This window comes from Rattus norvegicus, chromosome 1 (assembly GCF_036323735.1).
Source record: "Rattus norvegicus strain BN/NHsdMcwi chromosome 1, GRCr8, whole genome shotgun sequence".
Taxonomy (NCBI): Eukaryota; Metazoa; Chordata; class Mammalia; order Rodentia; family Muridae; genus Rattus; species Rattus norvegicus.
Window position 1 is genome coordinate 239041593 of NC_086019.1, and position 26509 is coordinate 239068101.

General features: G+C 41.4%; 1 protein-coding gene across 1 annotated transcript in view; it reads right to left on the minus strand.

Moving 5' to 3' along the window:
• Positions 1 to 10592, minus strand: part of Prkg1 (protein kinase cGMP-dependent 1) — a 1233235-nt gene extending 1222643 nt beyond the window's left edge. The window contains exon 1 of the mRNA NM_001105731.4: positions 10327 to 10592. Coding sequence (NP_001099201.3) covers positions 10327 to 10592 — 266 coding nt within the window. The remainder of the gene's footprint in view (positions 1 to 10326) is intronic.
• Positions 10593 to 26509: the final 15917 nt, after the last annotated feature.

A 26509-nucleotide genomic window follows, 5' to 3' on the forward strand; every position in this document is an offset into this window, starting at 1 on the left:
GGACACGCTGAGATTCTCATCCTGGTAACTATGACACAGCACTTCAAGTAGGAAATGTCATTCCCCCTCTAATTGCTTTAATGTCTGAATGGCTACAGTGTTGCTAGGCTGCCCTGTCTTGACTGCACCGCCTTCCTGGTATCCAGAAGACCGACAGCAAGGCCAGATAACCAGACACTGTCAAGGCAGCAAACCTCAAAAACTGCTGCTACATTTCAGGAATTTTCCCTGCAGAGATAACAAAGAGAAAGATGGGGGTGGGGAGGGGAGTGTTGCTTGCTGTTTGCTTCAGTGTGTCTAGGGGGGAGGAGGGTTTCTGCTAGACCTTGCCCACACTCCTCAGGAATAAAGTCTCCCCTCAGATCCACACTTCATTTTCTCTGCACCATAGGCTGACTGAAAAGCTTCTGTTCCTAACCTAGGAAGAATATGAATTACTGACCCACGCAACATTTTTATATATTAACAGTTGCAAATTGGCTTATCACATAATTCTGAAACACTTTTTACAAAGGCAATTCGTTGTCAAACAGAGCATCATTCTGAAGTTTATCTATTATCCTTCTCACTGGTTTAAGAAACATCCAGCACAACACTAGGGAAGGTAACCAATTGAAAAGACTAAATAAAAGCATTAATTCTAAACTGAATTATCTTTACTAATAGCACAACCTCCTTTGGCTATTGAATCTCAGCAAGACAGAGAGACAAAAAAAAAAAAAAAAAGGACATTTCTCTTAAGCCTTAAATCACAAAGAATGACAATCAGCAGCAAAAGTACTTCACATCCAGGCCCCTGAGGGGTTCACATAACAAGAGGTCACAGAGCGAATGAAATAGCCTTTTACAGGAAGACTGAATGACACTTTCCAAGGGAATATTGATTCAAAAACTCACAATCTGCTAGACATGACCCAAAATGCATCCCACAGTGGCAGGTGGGCAAAACAATCCTCAGTTCTTTTATGCCCTGAACTGAAAAAGCACTTTCTACTTAGGACATCTCCCCGAACCCAAGTTCCTGTTTTTAAGTATTCAAACATCCCATTCATTAGAGACCTCAGACTCTTTGATCTATGGTTATTTAACTATATTATGGAATTGCAGAACCATCAAGGAGATGGGAGCATCTACTTGGATTGTCTACTAAAGGATCTAATTTTTCTTATAATATTTTCATTATTATTATTATTATTATTATTATTATTATTATTATTATTGCATTTCCACAGGAGAGAAAGGAGTTGGGGCAGGGAGAGAATTCCATGTATCTGGTCACACATCCATCCATTTTTAAACCATACTTAATTGTCCATTATTCCTCCCCATTTCCTCCTTTCCATGAAATGTGATGCCAGAGGTTACCTCATGGGGGTTTGGACATTTCCCTCAGGTGACACCAATGGTCAAAGAACTCTCCACGCAGACTGCCCTGTTTGTCTTGTCTTCAAGAGAAACACTGGAGAGAAATTCACTTAGTGTTTTAAACACATTTCCTTGAATCATAACTGATTAGGAAAAATAGAAGTCTAAGTGTGTATCCTGTTGTTAGGAACATAACCTATTTAACAGGCTTTAAAATTCTCACACTGCCAGTTGGCTCCAACTACAAATATCATACCTCTGCTGCCATCTTGTGGCGACGGATGGCTTGCTGCTCTCCTCAACCTTTCTCCTTCCCAGGTGTTTTGTTTTGTTTTGTTTTGTTTTGTTTTGTTTTGTTTTGTTTTGTTTTGTTTTTGTTACACTGAAGCCTGAAGGCTCCCCTTCTTCTCCTCTTCTTACGTGGGTGAGCAGATGGCCTGGAACATTCTCTAGAATAAAGAGTGGACTTTGTGCATTTCTTGCCCCGCATCTAACTAACCCCTCTTTACACCATGCTTACCCACCCTCCAAAACAAGAGTGAGTCCTGGGAGAGGGATGAAGTGAGCAGATCCCTGCTGTTAGGTGGACCCAGCCAGACTCAGGCTACAAGAAGGGGGCCTTCCAACCTCTGCTATTTTTTCTGCGGTTTTATAACCACCTATGGAGTAAAAGTCATAAATCTGAAGGGAACTCAAATGTTTTTACTGGACGGTGTTAATTTAACTCTTAAGTAAACTCGCGTAACGAGTATATTTTATAAATGCTAACAATTTTTAATTCTGTGTCCCCAGTTCAATTCCCCCAAAGCTACTGAGAGACAACTATGTAAAATACCATTCGAAGAGGGGTACAGAGAGAACCCGAGGAGACGGAGTCCTCTAAAATCCGGTATGAGCAAGCAAAACAACGAATATGAAAACGTTACGTTTCTCATGAGGAAACAAAGACTTTAAAACAGTATTCCCTAAACCTCTGTTTCACTATATCTACGTTAACCGCAATTTGTACTTTTCTACTTAAAAGAAAATCTATCAAACCTTAAAACTCAGCTTATTTTAAACAATATAACTACATAACTCGGTTCTGATGCGTTAATCAAGTGCTTTCTCCCACCATGTATTAAACCCTAACTATTAATATAAAGTCAGTTCACTTGTGCACACTTAGAAGCCTTCCTATCACACTAATACTATGAACATCACACCTTGGGGACCCCGCTGTGAGGCTGAAATACTAAGTTGAGTCTAGGAATCTAAAGCCTTTTTGTCCACAAATAAGCAGCTTGGTGAGTCAGAGTGAAGAAGCGGCTTTCAAACCCTAGATCAGACGAGGGGCTCTTAGACACTTTGTTCCTGCAGTGACTCACGAGACAGATGATATCCCCATGTGTACCATACTCCTGTGAAGGGACAAGACCATCTGGGGATCATGTGTAATTTCCTGCTATACATTTGTAAGCCTCCCCATCTAGGGAGCCAATCAGAACTCAGGGAAAGACGTTCCCAAGGGAAATGCCTGGGAGTGCACTCAGCCCTGTTTTTTAAGAAACAAATAATTCATGAATTTTGATTTTTTTAAAAAAAACTCGTCATTTCTTCATTTTAATCTTATAATCAATCAAATGCATACCAATTTGTGATACCACAGTTGAAATCGGCTGGGGTGAGAGGAGGATGCCAGGTTGAGTATTTTAAAGTGACTTTACTCTCTGAAAGGACACGTCATTTAATGCGAAGCGCTTTTACCCTCAAAGACACAAGGTTCTTTCACTCGTCTTTAATATATTCAGGATATACCTTTTCTCTGAAAAGTAGCTCATGGGAGGGAGAAGCCTGGTGAACTGTGGCTTTTATTTAGTTGGAATTTTTCTTGTAAACAGACCTGGTTTCTTCGCAAGGCTTTACAGCCTAAGATATAAAAGAATTTTCTATTTTCGGAATTTCTGGCCCACGTAAACAAGTCCTTCGGTGACTGTGTAATACACGAAACGAGTCCCATGCACACTGTGTGGGCAACGAGAAGCTTCAGGAAAAACACTAACATTTACCCAAAGGCTTTCTAGTTGCTTGTTAGACAATCCCAGAACCATATCGTTGAATAAACAGACCCGGGAATATTTGTGAAAGGCAAACATACAAATATTTTTAGGAACCCTAAAGGGTTTTATAACAGTCTGTTTGTAGCATTTTGAGGTCAGAGAGCTCAAAGGAAGAGGGGTCTGGGAATGTGAAATGTACTTTGAAGCCCTCTCTCAGTTAGACTGTGTACAGAGGAAGGCCTGAGTCTGCAGCAAGTGTAACCGAGGGTTTATTTTAGTAGCTGTAGCTGCATCGTTTCTATTACAAGTTAAAAAGTCAAGCGAATTTCTACGGAAGAAATTACAATAGACGCCTTGCAAATGAAGACTCTCATGAAACCAGCACATCCGTATTGCCCCTTGACCCCAATGTGCCATACTCATAAAGGAAAAAAAAAATCAGCCCGTATTAAATCCCAGGACAACAAATTTGCTGCTAATGATGAACTCCCAAGAACAAGTCAAACCAATACGCACAGGGAGAAGATGGACAGACCATCAGGTGCTTTGAACGTGGCAAATTTCAGATACTGTTTTGAAACTCTCTAGTCAACGAAAAGTATGTATTGTGTGCTCTAACAGCTACAGGCGTTTGTAAGGCAATGTAAGTTTCTATTCTATTCACCCACAGAACAGTATAGAAATACTTACAATAAAACCAGCAAAGTCTGTGCTCTGTGCATGTTCTCTGTGGTTTGCATGAAGATTAAGAACTCCACACAAGGATGCTGTTATTCAAGAGTCAAAGTATTAAAACAAGAAAGTGAGTTCTAACGCCCACCCTTCGTAGATCCAGGTAAAAGATATGTCTGGTAAGGATTCATTAGTTTTCATTGAATAGATATTATAAAACATTACATATCTTCAATAGGAATAGTTACATTATTAGTTTAGGAAATTCAAATTACACACACGTACACACACGCACACAGATGCACACTCATGCACACATAGAACTATCTGGAGATATAACAGATTTTAAAATGCAGTAATCTTTTTTAAACAAGTACATTTTGCCCCATGTCTATATTATGTGACTTTTACAAGCAGACCGATCTGGTAAGGCTCAAAAATGTCAAGCGAGAAGCAAGAAACACAGATCTAAAGAACACACACACGACTCAGGAAGAGTCAGGAACAAAGAAAGTGGTTTAAAAAAAATAGGGCACCAGATAAGGGAGAGTGACAAACATTGATTCTTGGATCTGGTTCTGGGTGAAGACATAGGACGAAGCGCCTAATAGCGGGCACAAGCAGTTGAGAATCTTCAAGATACCGCAAGAAGAAAAACAGAAATAAAAAGGAAGCCTTCCTTTCAACAAGTACGTTTTTGGGATAACCTAAACAAGTTCTATAATAACAACTACTCTAATAAATTCATATCAGAGATGGAATTAGGTGGTAATTGGTATACATCTGCATACAAATGTACTGTGAACATCTCTGTGTATGTGTGAGCATATATTTCAATTTTCTTTCCTTTTGTCCTAGTTTCTCGTCAGTGAACCAAGAGCCTAGCAAGCAAACCGACAAAGCCAGAGTCAAGGTCAATATTCCTTTCTGACAATTCCCAAGCTTCTGAACTTTCAGTTTGGTGAAACAGGATATGCTATTCCTGATTTATCTCAGAGCTCAGAGTAACTTCCAAAACCTACAAGAAACCTTGATAACGTGACTCTGGAGCCTGATAAGCAAATTCTCAATGGGAAACACAAATAATTATTCATACCCTGTGCAGCTATGAAATCACCTGAAAATCTTATCGGACGAAAAGGCGTAGTGCATTCTTGACGTCTTTGAGTAGTAATGTCAAGAGCCCACTAGGAAACAGGCCCTCCGACAGGAAGGAGGAAAGAGAAAGGACTTCTCCTGTTTGCTCAGGTCTGGTGTGAGGGTCAAGTTTCTGATGGACATGTGATTGAATGTAAGTATTTGACCTCAGCTTACATTAGTGATTCAAATGAAGAGGACGTCCTGGCACAGGCAGGTCCATCTAGAAATGTGTTCTTGGCTCCAGAACTAGAACTGGGCTCAAAGAAATGTCACTTAAACAAACACAGGTAAATGCTATGGCAAATGTATCAATTTGGAATATCTGGAACGGATGCACAACCAATTAACATACAACGCCCTTCAACTGTTATTTCTGAGATGCTTGAAAAAGCATGTCCTCTAGGATTTGTTTAATTTTCTGGTTGCTAAACCAAGGAATCATCTATCTCAGGCACAGCTTGGGCTGAAACCCCATGTGACATGCTAACACTCAGACTTGTCCCTTTCAGTGACATGTGGCAAGATAGAAGGGTGCTCATCAGCCAGCCAGCCTGAAACTCTTCCCCACACTATTAGCTTGGCCTTAACTTCCTGTCCAAAACTCAACTTAGTCAATGTTTTCTCCCCAATGCTATTGTGAGAATGTGACGATGTTAATCAGAAAGTGACTTACAAGTTAATATATCGATCATTCTCTTTGATTACAGCTGTGGTAAGACAGGAAAGGGTTAGCACATGGCGCTCGCCCCGCAAATGCAAAGGGAATCTAAAGGTGGCAGTCAAAGCTATTCTAATGCCTTTCACAATGTTGTTATTCTTCAGCCCTGCCTTGAACGTAACACTGGGCTACAGAAGCTAAGAGAAGAAGAGGATAAGAGATTACCAGTAAGGAGTCCAAGAGCAGGACTACCTGAGGACTTCCCAGCTAAGCAGATCCACACGTGGTATATAGGATAGCTGTAAGAGTCTACTGGCCTCTTTGGAATGACATCAGTTTAGCTCATGATAGTTCCTTTCTACCTGGTGAGAAATGCTCACTGGTTACTGAGAGTGAATGAGCCCTACTCTGTAACCCTATGTCTTTTTTCTTTTCTTTTTTTTTTTTTTTTTGGTTCTTTTTTTTCGGAGCTGGGGACCGAACCCAGGGCCTTGCGCTTCCTAGGTAAGCGCTCTACCACTGAGCTAAATCCCCAGCCCCAACCCTATGTCTTTTATGTGGACTCTAAGAACTATAAGGTTAGGGTATAAAACTGTGCTGGTCCTGGGTTGGCAGTCTATAAGCAAGTTGCTAGATCTCAGACCTGGAATTCTTTCCCTGAGAAATGCAGGTACCATTTAGATGTGCTACAATTAAAAGGTGAATGGCTGCAACAGACACATCTTCCAGCAGTGTTGTGGCCAAAGCGATAAGCTGTTGCTATATTGTTGCTTTTCTCGTTGTTTCAAAGCTCAGGATATGCTCTGTATGAACAACTGATAAGATACTGCTAAGTAACTTAGAAGTAACACAATATAGCCAGAACACATTGTATTGATGTTGCTTATATGAAAAGGAGGCTACACCTCTTGACTTAGCCCGAAGGTCAAATTACATCTGAATTGGATCAAAGATGCAAAAAAGCAAGGGTTTTCTGAGGCATCCAGTCCATGGATCTGTGCCCCATAGAAGTCCAAGTTCCTGCTGATCAACCGGCATCACAAGAATCAAGGGAACTAGGATGAAAATAGCGCCGGCCACTTTGGAATACTGTCTGCTCTTATTCTGGGAACAAGTTAATATTGATTCTAGCCCTTGCTCAAACTAATTTAGAACTTGTGTGTGGTCTCCTGAGCATAAACTAGTTAATGAGGTAGCCCAAATAAGGAACCTGCGTGGATATGAAAATTTAAGGGGAAAAAATTGAGGATAGAAAATTCTTGATGTGAAATATACGCATAAAGGGAATGGGGTTCCAGGGGGAGCTGTGGGAAATACTTGGAGTTCTTTGGCTAAAAGAAAGTATTTAAAACATAAATTTAAAATACCATCACCATCGTCTTTGGGAAGAGCCTGCAGTTTTCAATGATAATCACTTGATCCCCCGTGAAGCATTTCTTAAGGGGTCTGCAAGTGAGCACTGTAGTAAGTCAGATGCTTTCTTTTTAAACAGGATCATCATTCTGTATACTTGATACTTGTGCTTGAGAGCTGGGAGCTTCCCCTTCCCTGGTATAATTTCCATCTAAGCATTCCTTAGATACTTGGATCATTCTTAATGGAGAACAGCATTATATCCTCTGTAGACACATGGAAATCTGGATAATTGGGCCGAGTTGATTATAGCAGTAGATAATTTTTCCCATTTCCTTCCACTACGATAAAAGCTTAAGACATGTTTTGCCACCTACTATGTAAATTATTTTTAGACTGCAGACTCTCCCTAAAGCATAACTATATAGGAAAATCTTCTTTCAGTTTTTCCCTCTAGACAAATTCCTAATTCAAACTAAAATCTGTTTTCTTGTCAGTATAAAACTGAAGCGTCCTGATAAAATTTGAAATGAGCCTTCGGTGTTAATAGCTATCATTCAAATTATAATTGAACATTAGTTTTGCAATAAAGCACTGTGCTTCAGCCATGGCATATCCCTGGAGATAGAATATCTGCTTCCTAAACTCAAATACCAGAGAAACACAAAGTATTCTTTTATTTTGAAGACATCAAGCCTTCCTAAGTGTTTCCTCTCTTACCTAAACCAAAGACGTCTTATAGCCGATACGTTAGTACTGTCTCTTTAAGTGAGTACCTAATTCCAATGGATACTATGCCCATATATTATACCTGTCAAAATTCTTTAAATGCTAATGAGTCACCTTACCGAAAATAAACTGTGTGCTTCCTTTTGAAAACTTGAAAGTATGCACAAGTGGGAAGACGTTTTTCCTCAGTTCAGTGTAAACCAGGACAGAGAGGAAGTAGAAAAGTACTCCAGATACTTGTTCAAAACACAAATAAACGAGCCCTTAATCTCTATTATATATGAGCTTCTCTCGAGATGAAAGTTCCTACTTCAACAACAAAATCCGCTGGGTGGGGGTGGGGGATCAAAAAGGATGGTATTTCATATGACACAAGCCATTTCCTCTTCGTAAATACAAAAACTTCACATTCTTTGAGAATGCTTGTGGGGGGGATGGGGCGTTTCTCTGTTAAGCTGGCGCCTAAGACTAGGCTCTGGGAAGGCGGGTTTTCCCTGGTGAGAAATTCCTCTCTTTTGTGAAGCCATACTGTTACTCCAAGGGGCACAGCCCAGATAGGAAATCTGAAATTTCAAAAATGCGATAAAGCTCGAACCGGCAGCCCTGGGAGGCAAGCAGCTGCCTGGTGACCGCTGATGAAGTGGCTTCTTAAGGAGGTGGGCAGATTGATTCCAGCTGCCGAGCGCCGGGCAGGGCAGCGGCCGCGGAATGCGCAGCCAGGCGGAGGCAAGATTGCAGCAGCTTCCCAACCTAGGGCCAGGCCAAAGACTGACTCTCTTTGCAGTTTCAGCCTAAGTGGGAGGGGAGCGGCCTCATTCCGGGCAATAGGAACTTTGAAAGCAGTCTGGGACAAAAGGTACCAGTGTCATTTTAAAAGTCGAAGGTGACTTGGGGTATCTGAAGGTCCATGTTCAGAAAAGGAGCCCACAACCTAGGTGGTAGACTTCTGGGGGATTCCTGTTAGGTTATCCCTCACTCATTCCCAGCTCTGGAGCTTCTGAGAGCTTTGAACACCACCACCCCAGCCCCCCATGTTGTCTGTTTTGCTTGCTGTGGTCAATACACTAGTGAGTCAGAAATAGTGCAATGGAGTGGCGGGGAGCATGGGGGATACTAGAACTGAACCAGAGGGGTGCCTAGGATAAGGCTTGCTCTTCCGAAGAACTAGTCTCAAAACAAGAGAGCTAAGTGTGTGTGTTTGAGGGTGGGTAGTTTAATAGTCCCCCGAGAGCCCCAAAGTCAGACACCAAGTGATCTAAGAAGGAGGAAAGGGTAAGAGGTAGGCGGGCATAAAGGCACGCCTAATGGAATATTCAATATCCTGAGAAATGCACTTTCGGCCCTGCACTTCCAGAGACTAAAAGCCAGTAATGGGCTTTGGAGTCTGCACTTCCTCCCCCTAATGTCCACAGGGCTTTAACGCTGCAACCGATCGATCAGCCTTCTCCGCAAAGGCGGCGAGTGGAGTGCAAAATCTTCCTACTGTGGCCAAAACCCATCCAGTCTCCTCTGACCACCCCGAAGAAGCTACACAACTTTGAAGTGAAAAGATTTGGCTCTTAAAATACCCGGGAAGAAGAAAGCAGGGGCGAGGTGGCGCCTTAGAGAAAACTCTGGCCTTCTCTCCTTACCCCAACTTCGCTTTGTTCCCCCACTGGTCTAAGCAGTTGCCCCTAACCTGCTTCATGTGCAAGGTGACCCAAGCATCACCAACTCCTGGGCAACTAGGAGTGGCACTTGTAGAAGGAACAGAAGCAGAGCAAATGAGCGCCCAGAGGTGGGGTTTTGTGGCATTCTCTTGATGACATCACAGCTCCCCTGAAAGTGACCCTGTGAATAACCCTCCCCTCCCAGCCCTTGGCTGGAGGCTGGATCTACCCGATGGAGACCAGCCCCTGGTCCGCCCCAACGCGGTCCAGAGCCCTCAGGGCAAAGCTCACCCTCCAGACCAACTCTGTCCCTAAACTGAACTCGACCCTAGCTGGCTTCAGGTCACTGAGCCTGGATCCCAGGGTCGCCTCTGGGAAGCTCTCCAGGCCGGCGGACAGTCAGGGTTCTCTCCCAGCGTGGGCTCCCCAAGAGACAGTAGCCCGCGCCGTCGAGCGCGGGGTAGCAAACTTTCCGCGGTCCTTCTCCCCACCCCCACGCCACAGGGGCGCGTCTCCACGGAGAGCTCGCCTTTCCCAGCCCGCCAGAGACAACTACAGCACGTGATGCACAGAAACAAAAATAAACACTTCCCCTTCCCGGACCGCCTCCGCGAGCAGGGGGCGCCATGCGCTGTCCGGGAGCCGCAGCCCCCGGTCCTGATCGCTGCCCCCACGGGCGCCCGGAGAGAGGGGCCCCTGCCCCGCGACGCCCTGCGCCTACCTCTCGGATTTAGTGAACTTCCGGAACGCCTGGCGCAGGTCGTGGAAGGACCTGTAGGTCTGCGGCTCCGCGGAGATGCCCTGCGCCCGGGTGGTCCGCGGGCCAATGTGGGTGGAGGGCACGGGCAGCACCGACTGGCATTTGTGGAGTTTCCTCTTCAGCTCCTGGATTTCTTCCTCTTTCTCTGACAGCCGCTTCTCCAGCTCTTTGATCCTCTCCTCCTTGAGCATGAGAATCTTCGCAAAGTCTTCCTCCAGTTCGCTCATTTTTATGGTTAAGCCCGATCCCCCTTCTAGAAACTTTTCCTCCGGAGGCAGCAGCTGGGACGGCGGCAGAAGAGCGCAGCGAGCCGGGGACTGGGGCGCTCAACCCGGAGCACAGAGTGCAGCCCCGCTCCTGCGATCGCTCCTGCTGAATGGACTAGAAGCTCAGATGGGAGGATGAGGCGTCTAAAAGGAAGGAGAGGAGAGGCAGAGTGCTAATCCCTAGCGTCTCTGGGGAATAGGTGATTATCTTTCATTGAGAAACCAATTAGAGCCGCCCTTCCTCCCCTGAGACCCCCCTCCCTCGTCCCCCTTTCCCAGTCGCTTGGTGAGAATACGCGCGAGCGCGCCACCCCACCGGGAACCTGGTTTCCACAGAGGGTTGGACCAGGGAGCCTGTGTTCACTCCATCACAGACACTCTTCTATGCTATATGGTACCAAAAGAAGGGAGTGGGATGGGGTGCTTCATGACACTTGATCCTTGAAATAGCAACAATTACCATGTGATCTCTCAAGGATGACGCAGTGCTTGTAACTGGATCCTGGGGGGTGGGGGGTGGGGAGAAAAGGAGAGAGAGAGAGAGAGAGAGAGAGAGAGAGAGAGAGAGGGAGAGAGAGAGAGAGAGAGAGAATGTGTGTATGTGTGTGAGAGACGTTTCATAAATATTAAACTATCTTTAGACAATAATAACCTAAAGAAATCCATCTTTTTTTCACCATGTCCTTTGCTGCTATGCTTGACTGGACGTGGTCAGCAGATACATGTGTGTGCACCTATTCTCACTGTGAAGTTCTGAGGTTGAGACTTTCTCTAAGAAGAATGCCCTGTAGGGCAATAGTAAGTGTGAGTTTTTGTGGCGTTTAACTTTACTGGAAATTGTGGACTAAATGTGAGGGGGGGGGAGCAGTTGGGTGAGCATATCATGACAAGTGTTTATAGAAAACTGAAAAGCCGTGCGTTGATGGTGAACAGTTTAAAGTCTGGATTTTTGACTCATCTACTCCAGTTAAATGGTATGTATTGAGCACCTAAATATCGTAGTTCCTAAGTGCCTGCTGCAACCGCTAACCTTCTGGCTTCACCCTCCCAGTTCAGTTTGGAAACTGCAGCTGGATTCAACTTTTATTCTCCCTTATCCCTAAGCTACCATCCGGCCAGTGCTAACGGAATTATTATAGCACTGAGTGTTTAGTAAATACTACACTTTAAAAAATGCCCATTGTACACCACAAAGAGCTTGTTTTATAAAAATAAATCATAGTTTTTTCATTTGTTTGTTGTATGGGGGACTTTTTCTCCCCAGGTAACGACAAACAAGTTAACAATTTTTAGCAAATACAACTGAAATGCTGAGTTTCTCTTAAAGGAAAGTCGCTTTCCTTCAAAGAAAAATCAGTGTGTAGGTTTTCTTACAAAATAAATGAGTATACTACCTGCTCTACATAATACAAAAAAGAAAACAATTTATATGCTTTGGTTTATAAAACACCCTAAAATGTGTTTTCTTTTAGAAACCCCTGTATCACCCGGTGCTAGATGTACTTGTCTGATAGAATTATTAGGCTCAAGAGCTGGGTTTCTTGAGGGAAGCAGATACCTCTACTCAGACTGAGCCTTCTGTGGTGATGATGTTTAGTGTCACTCCTATGTGTGAAAACTTAATCAGCTACAATGCTTTTTAAAGAAATATTCAAAAATGTGTATTTAAAAATAATGCATGCAAAAATGTCTATCGTGTTTAAAATCCTAAAGCGCAGTTTCAACATGATTTATGGAAAAATAATAATAGTTTCATAAAGACTCTTGACAACTCCCCAAGTCTCATCCTATTTGCAACAAAGACAGTATCTAAATGTTTCTTCTGCTTATTTAAAGGATCATTTATTTCAGCCAGGATGCCATATGTATGTCAGAACTCTAAACTTTGTTCCTAGATTAAGTTTATTTTTGTGAATCAATGTAAACTTAAATAATGTTGATGCCTGTGGGGAAAAAATTCTTGTTCTTTAGCTTAAAACATATTTAATTTAGATCACAAGGAAAGAGGGATGAGCTGACCTGACCTAATGACCCAGTGACCCAATGACCCCATATTCCATAAAGGAAGAAGATGAAAGGTTGGAGGCAAAGTCTAAGTTCAGTACAGTTTGACCTTAAAGCTCCTGATGTTATGATGCTGGTTTCTCCACTATTCTGGTTCCAGCTTCAAAGCTGAGAACAAGGACATGGTGGGATTCCAGTGGTCCAGCTGTGAGATGTGGCATTGCCCTTGTTTCTTCTAAATCTGTAGCAGTGCTTCTCTTGGAGCAAACGTAGTAATGAAGCCTTACTTCTTTTTATTAGTAGTATCCCCTTAAATTAAAGGTGAAGGTCGCCATCTAGTGCCCTTCGAAAATTTTGCTCAAAAAATCTCCATCACAATGAAGTTGACAAATGCCTACAGCAATGTCTTCATGCTCCACCAGGGTAGAGAGGAACAGGAAGTGTGAAGAACATCATGTTAAGGGGGGAGCTAAGTTTTTCTCTTTTAGGCACTGGATAATGATAGCAAGGATGCAGAACAATTTAAAACATCAACTTTGTTTATTTTTTATTTATTTAATCTATACTGACCTCCAATTCTTTTTTTAAGAGTCTACCAAAGAAGCCATTTTCTTTTTCTTTTTTCTTTATTTTATTTATGAGTACACTGTAGCTGTCCTCAGAGACACTAGAAGAAGACATCGGATCCCATTACAGATGGTTGTGAACCATCATGTGGTTGCTGGGAATTGAACTCAGGAAGAGCAGTCAGTGCTCTTACTCTCTGAGCCATCTCTCCAGCCCTTCCTATTCTTTTTTTTTAACCTTGTATATATACATACTTATTATTACCTTTTCTTTTCTTTTTTTAATTAATTTTTTATTAGATATATTTCTTTACTTACATTTCAAATGTTATTCCCTTTCCCAGTTTCCTGTCCATAAGCCCCCCATCCCTTCCCCCTCCCCATATGGGAATTTTATTTTTAATTTGTGTCTGTGTTTAAGTATATGTGCATGAGTGTGGATACCCAACAAGTTCCGAAGATCCAAAGCACATGTCCACTGGCGTTACAGGTGGTTGTGAGCCACCAGGTAGAGGTGCTACAGACTTAACTGAGGAAGAAACAGAACTAAAATGTCTTTGTGGGAACCCGCTAAGCTTAAAATCACATATAAACCCAGAGAAGTTTCTAGAATCCAGAATTCTAGCCATCAGTTGTCTTATTGAAGTTGTTTCCCTTACGACGCTGTCAAGATGAAATGTATTTCATATATAACTCCAAATGTTTTAATCTAAAGAGAATATCCACTGTCAAGCGTTATGGCTGTGGTCACTTTGTTTAGAACACTTTCTAAAGAAACTACAGTGTGCGGTAGGCATCAGTGGTTCTCAGGGGATTCCTGTCTTTTAATCCGGAGGCATTATTGTATATGAACAATTTTTAAAGTGACTAAAAGTAGGTCTGATTTTGGTGTCTCTATCTTCCAGAATATATCTACTTATAATAATATATCCATCCCCAAATATTCTACTAGAGTCAGTCAAGACAAATATTTTCACCCTTGAAGAAACGCAACCTTTGCTACATATTGTAAGGGTCCAGACCAAAGGAAATGATCAGGTACAGGTTTGGGAGGTCACTAAGAGTGGCCTCACACGACCAGAAAGGAAGGGTTGAGGAAGTGAAACTCAAGGCAGGGGTTCCACCTTTGGAATGGGTGGGAGTTAACATGCTATCTCTCTTTTACTCTATTCTGCTACTTCAGAACACTTCTCTTCATGGTAGAAGTAGTGATATTTATGAAGGAATGTTATAACACCATTGGTAAACTAAAATACTAGGTTCAAATGTACTGCTACTGCTCAGTCATTGCTCAAGCTGGGTGCTTATAAACGCCTCCTATATTCTCAGATTTACTCTCTTCGTTTATAACATGAGAAAGGACAGGGGATCTGTTTACAGATGTCTACCATCAGTCAGACCTTGCAGACAACACCTTGCAGACAACAGTCATCCTACAACTGTAACAGGGCTTAGAACTTTGAGAGAAGGAAAAGTTCAAGTATGTCTTGTCCCATGAGGAATAAAACCTACTCTCTTGGTTATTAGAAGCTGAGATTGCTTTCAGTTTATCCTGGGTTACAACGAATTATGCCTTTAGCATTTTTTTTACTTGAACCACCCATGTTCTGGTGACCAAGAAGTATGGCCATCCCTTACTCGACCACCAACCTTATTATGTCCAGATTCATACCAACATCGCCATTAAAAAGTACATAGAACATGAGGACAGTAAATTAAATGTTGAGTTAATTTTAAAACCTCTAAATGTATCACATTACATTTAATGAATTTATATAAAGAATCATAATAGTTATGACTCTTTAAAAAAATCTTCCTCCACAGAAAAGTATATATATACATATATATATATATATATATATATATATATATATATATATATATATACACACACACACACACACACACACACACACACACACACACACACAAATCATTTTCACAATATGGTCTTCTTATTCCAAAATCAGTCATCTGCTCAACTGTCTACAACAGAGGGCCAATGTCTTTTATCTGTGCATGTTTTTTTTTAAACCCTGTTAGAAATTTTTAAATATAAAACTTAAACAGGAAATTGTGATACTTAATACTTGTAAAAGATCAAATTTTATAGTTTTTTACTTTACTTATTTTTTTACACTCCAGATTTTATTCCCTGCCCAGTCTACCCTCTGACTGTTCCATATCCAATACCTCCTCCCCGCCCCCACCACCTTTCCACAAGGATGTCCCCCCTGACCCCACCCCCAACAGACCTATAAACTTCTGGGGCCTCCAGTCTCTTGAGGGTTAGGTTCATCTTCTCTGAACCCAGGCCCAGCAGTCCTCTGCTGTATCTGTTGGGGGCCTCATAGCAGCTGGTGTTTGCTGCCTGGTTGGTGATCCAGTGTCTGAGAGATCTCAGGGGTCCAGGTTAATTGTGGATGGCAACGCCATCCCACATCTGATATTGGGTGGGGGAAAAGGACTGAAGCCCTGAGGGCCAGCAGAAAGAATAGAAACAGGCAACCTCTGGAGGTAGGAGGCTGGGAGGACCCTCCAGAATGTACCAGGGACCTGGGAGGTGAGACTCTTAGGACTCAAAGGGAGGGACTCTAGATCAAATTGTATAGTTTATAAAAGACTTGAACCTAGAATCTGAAGGCAGGGCTGCCATGTAACTTTCAGATAATTTTATCCCCGTCAGGTTCAAGAATCCAAAATGTAAAGTGTATGTAGAGACACTAATGCTCCTGCACCTAATCCGCAAAGCAATTTGCCATTTCTCTTTTATTCAATTAGAAGCTAAGCAAAGCAGGTCTGTTGTGAGATGTTAGGGCTATGATTGACATCACAGGGGGAGGAATTGCCTTTAAAATAAGAAAATTATTTAGGGGAGCCTGAAAACAGAGACTCCAGTGTAACTGAGAGTCAATTCAAAGTAAACTAAATGATTCAACCACCATTTAAAAAGTAGTCCTCTACAAATGCAAGATGTGCTTTTCTATCCTTAGAGCCTTGTTTCCCCCAAAGCATCATTTTCTGTGGCACTACTTAATTTCAAATAGATAACTGAGTGCATAAAAAGTTACTATAAGTTATCAACTAATTAAGGCATATTGGGGACAGTACAGATATCTTTTGAACATGTCAAACTCTCTTCTATAAATGGCATTCATGTTTAATATTGTACATTATTATGACCAGTGTGAAAATCCTGCCAGCCACAGATTCCGGCATGGGCTGGGGCCATTCATCAGTTTGAATAAGAAAGTATGAGTGTTTCTGTAACTTATTTTGTTGGTGGGTTAACTTCACAATCTTATGTTCATTACTAGTGCACCAAGCCTTGTCTTTCCTGTTTGTTAACTGGCAATATTCATCCTTTGTAGCGTTCTTTATTTGTATATAACCTTGGTTCATAAATCGAAATACAGAAATCAAATACATTCCCATAGGAGGATCTTCCAGGTTCCAATACTAACATCGAATATTTGAGAAGAGTGAGAATGAGGGGGAAAACAAAAATCCTCTTCTAGGTGATTTTGATTTGAATTGATTTTGGACATATTTTTAATAAGAAAAAATGGACTCACTTGTTTGGAACTTATGAAAATAAATTCTCCTTAGTAGAAAGTGTTTATGCACAATTTGAAATTCTGAAAGCACGGAAGGATAGATAATGAGACGCAGGTGTCCCTTTCATCCTGCTCACTGCAACACAGAGCCGCCGTGAAGCATTCCAGTTGCACGCATGCGCATTGCTACTAAACACGTTTCCATGCAGGGATAACATCCAATACCTTGCATGGATGCTAGCCTGCTACCAAACTAAGCAACACTGTGTCCCGATTTTCAGGATGGTGAGTCAAATGCGGCATGCCACGTCATCCCTCACTGGTGAAAAATGTTCAGGCAGAAGTCAGAGACGTTGCCGCACTTAAAGACTGTGGGTCCTTCCTTCTCCTCAACTTTATTTATAGCCTCTTCTTTCCCTTTAAATACGTGAGGTACTTCTTACTGCGTTCAGTTTAGCAGAGTTTGGTACTTTAAGAATACAAGTCAAATGCTACCGCTATGTACACTTTTAAGGAGGTGAGAAAACAAGCCCTAGTCCTTTATCCTTTTTACCTGCCTTTGTTAATGGAGACATTCAATCTATGCTTGCCATCGGATATTTCAGTTGAACAATCGCCATGCATAAAACGTAACAACTCATGCTAAGCATAAGGCCCCCTCTATCTTGACAGTCTTTCAATTTTTATAGATATCGCAATTATCTTGATCCCTCATCTGACTACTCAGCCATTAACTGTTCATCTATGACTTCAAATTCATTGAGACCACGTTTGTTTATAAATAATTGGTCAGAATAGCGACACATTTACTGCAAATAACTTACTTTTATATATACCAAAAGTAGTTCCCCCAAACGAGGATGTTTCTGGTGATGCAAAAACTCCCGTATTTATAAACAATGCTTCCAAGTGTCATATTGATTTCCTCAATCTGTAAACAGGAAAGTTAAAAAAAATGGTCATTTCCCATAATAATGTTTAGGTCTTATGCCAGTTCCTGTGAAATCTCTCTACAGAGGGAGAAAAGCATTACATCAGCACTCAGCTCCCTCTCCAGGGCATCCTTGGCAGCTGCCTCCACCCCTTACACACACACAGTCTGCAGAGAATAGGGAGGTGGCAGACAGAATATTGACCTAGAAAGGCAAGGTCCCCAAGACCCTTCATTCAAGACTCCATCTAACAGAGAGAGATCACTTTACAGGGCAGGCAAGCAGACATGACTCAGACGGTGGCTAAGATCATTAGCAAGAAACTGCCAGGAAAACCGTAGGGTGACATAAGGTGGTGCTGGGCATGTTGTGTGTGTATACATGCATGCGTATTTTAGAAACTACACATTTTAAAACTCCTTTCTTTAATTTGGGGGTATCAGTGGGGCCTTTAAAAGCCTTCACTCAAAGCCTTTCGTGTGAGGCACAGAAGCAAAGTAAGAAGGATTGGAAATGCCCCGGATGCTGGGGAGCTGATGGCTATACATCCAGGAGGACCAGCAGGTTCTGCCCCTCCACTGTCAAGTCAAACTGATCTATCTTCTGAGCAAATGTCAAATTAGCATTCTAGGAAAGATACAGGAGCAGAGCCTTCTATGCTAAGGCTCCTTTTTATTAGCAATATTGTGGAACTCACCTTCTTGCCTTGAAAGGGTAATTAAAATGAATGCCTGTGGTGCCTAGGCAGATGTTCTTGGTGCCTTTCGCTCCTGGGATTTACTTTTGGTTCACTCTCCCCAAGCCCCCAAGCTCACAGATGCTCTGAAGACATGGGAGGGGCTAAGGTGAGGAAGGCTGAGCCTCTGACCTCAGTGAACTCATCATAGTTCAGGGGAGTCCTTCAGTGCTAGGAAACTCAGATCTGTACACAAAGGATTGCAATAAAAGCAGAGGAATAGCAGTAAAAGGGCTGTTATTACAGAGGAGGGTACAGAAAAGCAACAGGCTTTGTGTGTACTTCTTTGACACTGTGTGTGTGTGCACAAGGTGGGGTCGGGGTAGAACCTTAGTTTTCTTTTTTTTATACATTTTTTTAAAAAATTTATTTTACATCCTGATCACAGGCCCCCTCCCTCCTCTCTTCCCACCCTTACAAATACCTCCCCCATTGCCCCAACTTTTCTCCTCAGAGAGGAGTACCTTGGTTAACACCCCACCCTGAGATATCTAGTCCCAGCAGGTCTAGTCACAACCAGGCAGTCCAAGTAGAGAAAGGGAATACAATGGCTGGGAACAGAGACTGAGACAGCCCCTGTTCTATTTGCTAAGGGATGCATATAAACACCAAGGTTTACATTTACTACAGATCTGTAAGGAGTCTAAGTCCAGCTCCTGCATGCTCCCTGGTTGGTGGCCCAGGCTCTGTGAGCTCCCATGGTCCCAGGTTAGTTGATTCTGTGGGTCTTTTTTTTTTCCTTTCTTTTAATTGGATATTTTTTTACTTACGTTTCAAATGTTATTCCCTTTCCCAGTTTACTGTCCATAAGCCACCTACCCCCTCCCCCTCCCCTTCTTGGTCTTCTTATGGTGTGTTCTACCCCTCTGACTTGAGCTAATTAGAGCCTCGGTGTTCTAACACTTCACTTGCAAAGACAATTAGTTAACAGAAAGTCCAAGGCAACAGAAAGCCTATTGGGCACATGGTCACCTTTGTTAAAGAAAGGATTAGCTCGGTAAACAAAGAACTAGCTGAATTTCTGTGGTTTACAATTTATCAAAAGCTTTCAAAACTCTCAGAGGAGAAGTTTCCACGTACATGTTCTCTGACAGGCAGGAGACAGGGAGGTGATGGGGACCTTGCATTGGTCATGGTGTCTATTCACAACAATAAAATCCTAACTAAGACATGGGTGGGACAAGGCCAGACACATGTCAGTACACACAGGGGCCTCCCAGATACCAACTATTTTATCCAAAGGGATCTTGATTTATCCAAATTGCATAATTGGGAAATGGCCACAGTAGATTGCACTTAGAACCTTCCATAAAGAATCTGGAAGCAACCATTAACTATGGAATCAACTATGTGGTACACCAGTCTTAGTGGATTTTTTTTTGTCATTTCACTTATAAAAGTTGCTTGATCATGGCTGTATCTATTCTCCATGAAAATTAGGTTAAGTAATTATTCTGCATAAAGCAAAAGATAGCTTGGCACAGCTAGGCTTTCACGTTTACATCTGAGTGCTTGCCTGATAGATAAGTATATGAAGACCCAAATGACCATTGCTTTACCTTTAGGGAGAAGAGAGTTCATTTTTAGTTCATAGAAATTAAATACTTTTACAAATAAAGATAAAATTAAAAAACTCTTGATATAATGTGTAGTCGGCAATGCTTGTGAACATGTAACATTAGAGTAAGTGGGCTTCAGCCAATTGCTACAATAGAAGAAACATTTAGTTACAATGCAAGAGTTAATTGTAGTCATGAGAAACATAAACCACTTTTACCAATCAGAATATTTTTCATATCAAAAAACTAATTCTTCTATAATTATAATCTAAAAATAGTGTAATTGAATAAAATTTTCTGAGAAATAATTGCTTTTTCCCAGATAGATTTTATGTGTGTGTTAAATGTAGTTTCAGCTACAGAAATAGAGTTTAGAACAGAAATAAAGAACTGATTTAAAATTTATATTCATTTAAATTCATAAAATCAATTTGTATGAAATAGACATTACATAATTGTGAAAACTATTTGAAAAACAACAAAAGCTATAACTCTTGTCCTTCCAACTGTCAAGTGTATTACAGGGTTACAATTGTTAAGCCTCAACAGAGGAATGGATACAGAAAATGTGGTACATTTACACAATGGAGTACTACTCAGCTACTAAAAACAATAACTTCATGAAATTCATAGGCAAATGGATGGAACTAGATAATATCCTTCTGAGTGAAGTAACCTAATCACAAAATAACACACATGGTATGCACTCTCTGATAAGTGGATATTAGCCCAAAAGCTCGGATTACCCAAGATACAATCCACAGATCACATGAAGCTCAAGAAGAAGGATGTCCAAAGCATGCACAAAGTATGGATGCTTCAGTCCTTCTTAGAAGGGGAAACAAAAATATTCATAGGAGGAAACAAGGAGACAGTGCTTGAAGCAGAGACTGAAGGAAAGGCCATCCAGAGACTGCCCCACTTGGGAATCCAGCCCATAAACAGCCACCAAACCCAGTCACTATTGCTGATGACAAGAAGTGCTTGCTGGCAGAGCCTGTTATAACTGTCTCCTCAGAGGCTCTGTTCTGCCAGAGCATGACAAATACAGAGGCAGATGCTCACAGCCAACCATTGACCTGAGAACGGGGTCCCCAATGTAGGAGTTAGAGAAAGGATTGAAGGAGCTGAAGGAGCTTGCAACCCCATATGAACAACAATACCAACCAACCAGAGCTCCCAGGGACTAAACCACTACCCAAAGACTATACACGGACTGACCCATGGCTCCAGTTGCATATGTAGCAGAGGATGGCCTTATTGGGCACCAAAGGGAAGAGAAACTCTTGGTCCTGCCAAGGTTCAATGGCCCAGTGTAGGAGAATGTCAAGGCAGGGAGGCGGGAGAGGGTGGGTGGGTGTGTGGGGGAACCACCCTCATAGAAGCAGGGGGAAGGAGGATGGAATAGGGGGTTTATGAATGGGAAACTGGGAAAGGGGATAACATTTGAAATGTAAATAAAAAATATTCAATAAAAAAGATTTTTTTCTTATATGAAAAATGATTAAACCAGTACTATAAACAATAAGGCAAGCAGTTAATGAAAAGAACAGGTAGCTTCCAAAGAGACAAACAGCTATATGAAAGCATAATTGATATAAAAAAACCCAGCATGATAGAAGGGGAAACTGATGCTAACTAATCAAAAGAAATACTTATGTGATTTTTTTAATATAATGTATGTCTGTTTGTCCAAGTAAAATATACTTACATGCATAATGCCTCCCCCCTTTTCAGCTGTACCAAAACGTGCACAACACGAATGTTGCCATTCAAATGGTTTGTCAGTGGGCTAATCAGTGGCAGTAAGTGCCAGCTGTAAATCTGGAACCACAACCATTCCTGTCCAGAATTTCCCATGCTTCTTCCTCCCAGGCATGATATAAGGCAGAAAAGCAAGGGTACCAACTCATTCGGACAGATGCCTCCAAAGCTGTGAGTCGAAAGAAACCTTTCCTCTTTATAAGTCAATGATCTCAGGTATCTGTTACGATAGCCAAGAGCCATGTCACCTGTAATAAATACGTCCCCGAAACTAACTACAGACAAAAGACCAAGCCATAGATATTTAGGAATAATTATGGAACTTCTATTTTTAATATATAAATTTCACAAATCGATTAAACTTCACTAATGACGAGTGCTTTAATAGAGTGGAAATGTTTTTTTCCTTCTTTATCCTTCATCCTCAAACTATTCTATGCTCACAGGATGAAGGAGTGAGTGATGGTGTTCTTCTTGCCTCTGCGCTGTCACCCAGAGACATGTCAGCATCTGTGTTGACTGGTTTTCACTAATACCGTGGGCTGCTGGATAGCAGCCTACATGGGAAGCAGACAGCTTAATGGGCTTTAAAAGTTGAATTTAATTTCCTTTACACACAAAAACATCCCTAACATTCTTGAGAGCGAAAGAGCCATATATATGTACCAGCGACTGCATTATTTAATCAGTTGAAACTATTTTAGCATTCAACAATATAAATCAGAATTTGATCAACTTCACAGGCAATGGGGTTTTGAGCCAAATGACTCTGTTATGGAAGACTGTCCTGTACCGTGTGGGGCTGTGGGGGGGCTCTGTTCACTGGATGCCAGGCACATCTCTCATCTTCAATTACTACAACCAAAATTATCTCCAGACATTACCTAGCCACAATTGCTACTCTGCAGATATCAGGTAAGTTGAGTTGAGACTCGTGTCTACAAATGGATGTTGAGTTCATTGTTGCACTTTCTCCTTTTTGGGGGGAGCCTCACAAAACATTGTTTTATCTGGGTTTTCAGATTCTTATATCTGCTTACAGTAAGCACATGGACACAGAAGGAAAATAGTTTGTGCCACACTGTGCCCTTAAAAGGACAGATGTATAGCCACGAGAATGAAAAACCATCTACCCTTGTCAGGGCAGTCGATTCTCACCTTCTCTACCACTCTAGTCTAACAGTGTTTCAAAAACTATACTGGACAATTCAGGTCCCCGTTGTCGGAGAGTACCAATAGAATTAATAAGCCATTCCCATTGATCCTTGATCTGAATGTTGCTGTCAATGATGTATGTGGGCATTTACCCTTTTAAAACTTTGAGAATAAGAAAGGGTATGACCAAGTCTGGCAGGAACCTGCCTCTCACTTTCCTAAGATGCCTTTTCTAGTTTGCTTTTGTTGCTGTGATAAAACACCATGGTCAAAGGCAACCTAAGGAAGATCAAGTTTGCTCAGCTTACAGATGATAGTCCATTATCATGGGAAGCCAAAGACTGAGCTCCATAGGAACTGAAGATGAGGTCGGGGAAGAACACTAGTTATTAGCTTGAGTCCTCTGGTTAGCTCAGCCTGAGCTCGCTGGACCAGAAGTGGCACCGCCCACAGTTGGTGCTGGACCCTCCCACTTCAATCAGCAATCAAGAAAATGCCCCACAGACCTACAAGCCAATCCAATTCAGGCATTTCCTCAGCTGAGGTGAGGTCCCTTTCCCCAGGTATGTCAAGCTGACGATATGACTACTCAGGACAACTTCCTTTAAAGATTAAGGATTTTCAGTTCTAACTTTTTAATTTTTTAATCTTAATATGACTGTTGTAGAAGTGCTACACATTCAGTATGTAATTTACTTCTCTCTTTTAAATAAATTCATTTGCTTTAAGTCAAAATAAATACTGACTTCCTTGGAGACTTCATAAAGATCTCAACTTATGGTCCTCAAAGAAAAAAAGGAGAGTTTAGCCAATCATTTAGTACATTTGGTAATGTATTTTCAGATTTAATGACATAGCTTAATGGATGGTACTTAAAGGTTTTGATTTATTTAGTAGTGAGTAAAATTATATGACTTCTCTGAAAACTACAGTTTATATCTCATTTGCAACCGATTCCAGTTGAAGTAAAATATAGAACCAATTACAGAGACGTTCGTGATAGGAAATCTAATATTAGTGAGTTTTTAGTTTTATTACAATAGATGCCTTGACTGTTAAAATAAAGTAACTTCCTGTTCTCACTGTTAAATATTATAACATCAATATAATCATATGTTATTAATAAATTCTGTTAACAAATGCATATAAGAACCTTAGAACTCCCTAAATCTACCACAACTCAGCTATGGTAATATAGAGGAGACCCATGTATTCCTTAAGTCTCCATCTCCTCCTATAAGGAGTGACTGCTGTACCTTTATCATCCAGCCACACAGAAAATTAAATGTTAGGGGTAGTGATAATATCAACGTAGTAATTGAACATGATATTTAATTGAAGTAACATTGAATTTTTCAATATATTTTCTAAGTGGATTTTTTTCACTTTCTCCTCCTCTATCTTTCTCTTTTTCCTTGAATAGAGTCTTCGTCTGCTCAGGGAATCACTGTCCAAATCAGGCCAGGCTTAAAATGTTTCAGCCTTTTATCATAGCCCTCCAAGTACTGGAGTAATAAGCGTGTGTCACCATATCACTCTGCTTGCAGGCAGAATTATCATAGTAAATCTTTCCAGGAACACGGCAGGAACATGAGCATACACACTATTTTACAATCATACGCTGCCATTTTAGAAATGTGTCCATGTGATAGATTATAAAAAATAATCTAATATAGCTTCCTTCTCATGGGCATGCTTTGGAAAAATGTTCCCTCATGCTGACTGTGGTCTGAATGTGTAACTTACTTTGGCCAATGAGCCTTTAAGAATGTTCATGTGTCTGAGACGCGATCATCTCCTCTGCCATAAAGAAAGTTGTGATCACTATGTGGGGCACCGGGCCGTCCTGGCCTGTGGGATGATAAGTGGGACATGACCCAGTTATCTCTGTTGCCTTTGCCAACAGGCAGCCAGCCACCAGACATGAGAGTGAGATCACCAGCCCCTTGGTGGCTGTAAACATGTGCGTGAACTCCATCAATGCCACTGGGAACTGAGATGCAGCCCAGGAAACCTGAGCTCAAGCTGATGACCCATAGAATTATAAACGTAATGGCTGTTGTTTTAAGCCATTTGGTTTGGGAGAGGCTTGTTACACAGCAGAAACTAATTGACCACGTCCCCAGAGGGGGGGAATATTCATAATTTAAAATGCAGTCAAAGTTTTAAGATTATATTCCTAAATAAAATACTAGATTACCCACCTATTTATCAAGCACTAAATAACTGATACAACCAATCAATTGAAGACGTTCCTATTTGGTTCCATCCCATAATGAGCATTGGACGGTTGTATTGACATATGAAGATCGAAGCCTCCAAAGAAACAGTAACTCAAAAGCTTTTCCTTTTGTGCTTCAACCGGGTAGTAGAGAATTTTTCTGTAGTATACACTTTTATTCATTTATATATTTTTAAATTTAAAGCAGGGTCTGTTATATATAGTCCGCTCTGACCTCAGACTCCATGTGTAGCTAATGATGACCTCAGATTTGTGATCCTTCTGCCACCAAATGCTGGTGTTACAGACTTGTGCCACCATGCCCAACTCACATGGTGCTAAGGGCAAAAAAGAAAGGCATCGTGCCTGCTAGGCAAGCACGGTACCCACTTAGCTGCATCCCAGGTCCTCTGTACAATGAATACTTTAAATTCATCAGCAACTTTGATAGGGAGTAGCAAGTACAGGCATGCCTTGTAGTGACAAACTTCATAATAGATTCGATTGACACTTGGAATATTTGCATCATGAAAGGTACTCATTATTTACTTTGCTTTGCCCATTTCTTTGCAGAGCTCAAAGCTAAGACTTACCTTCCATTTCTTGACAACGTTTAGACGATGTTAGTTCCAACTTGAAGCTGACATGGAAATACAGTGATGCAGAATTTCCCTCACTGAGAAGAGACACTGTTTTTAGAGAGTAGCTAAAGATGTTGAAAAACCAACACGCTTTCTTTCCCCTCCTTCCTTGCTCTACTCGAACAGCAAGGCAAGCCTCTGCAGAAAGCAGTGGTTAGCACCACAAGAACTAACAGCCAGCAAGAAGGCTTATGATGAAGTCTGCTGGCTTCGGTTTGTTCTCTCAGACCACACTACCTGAAGGGTTATGGTGTACACAATGCAGTGGTCAGAGCCAGAGCAAGGAAGTGAATGCAGAATAGAAAACAAACACTTGCTCCAAAGAGATCCCTGCTCTAACATTCAGTATCCTATTGTTTTTTTCTTTTACTATTATAAGCATCTTGAGGGAAGTTCTTATGGTAGGCTGTTTGCAGAAGAGTCCATGATTATTCCTTCCCTTATCCATGTTGTATTGGGAAATGCCCTCTCCCATTGGCCTGGTCAGAGCCATAAAAGCAAATGTGTAAAATGTGATGCAAGCTGGGACTTAATATGTACTCATGCATCTGAGGCTTGACCTCTACATGTGAAACTCTTTTGTGTTCTTTCAAGGTTATAAAATATACCTTTAATACACCTTTTATAATTATTCAGTGTTCGTTGTGTGATAGATATTGGCTAGTATTGTATGCAAATTTGGTTATCAAATTTAACTTTATAATCATTCTAAGGTAGGTGGCATCTCCATTTCACAGATTTGG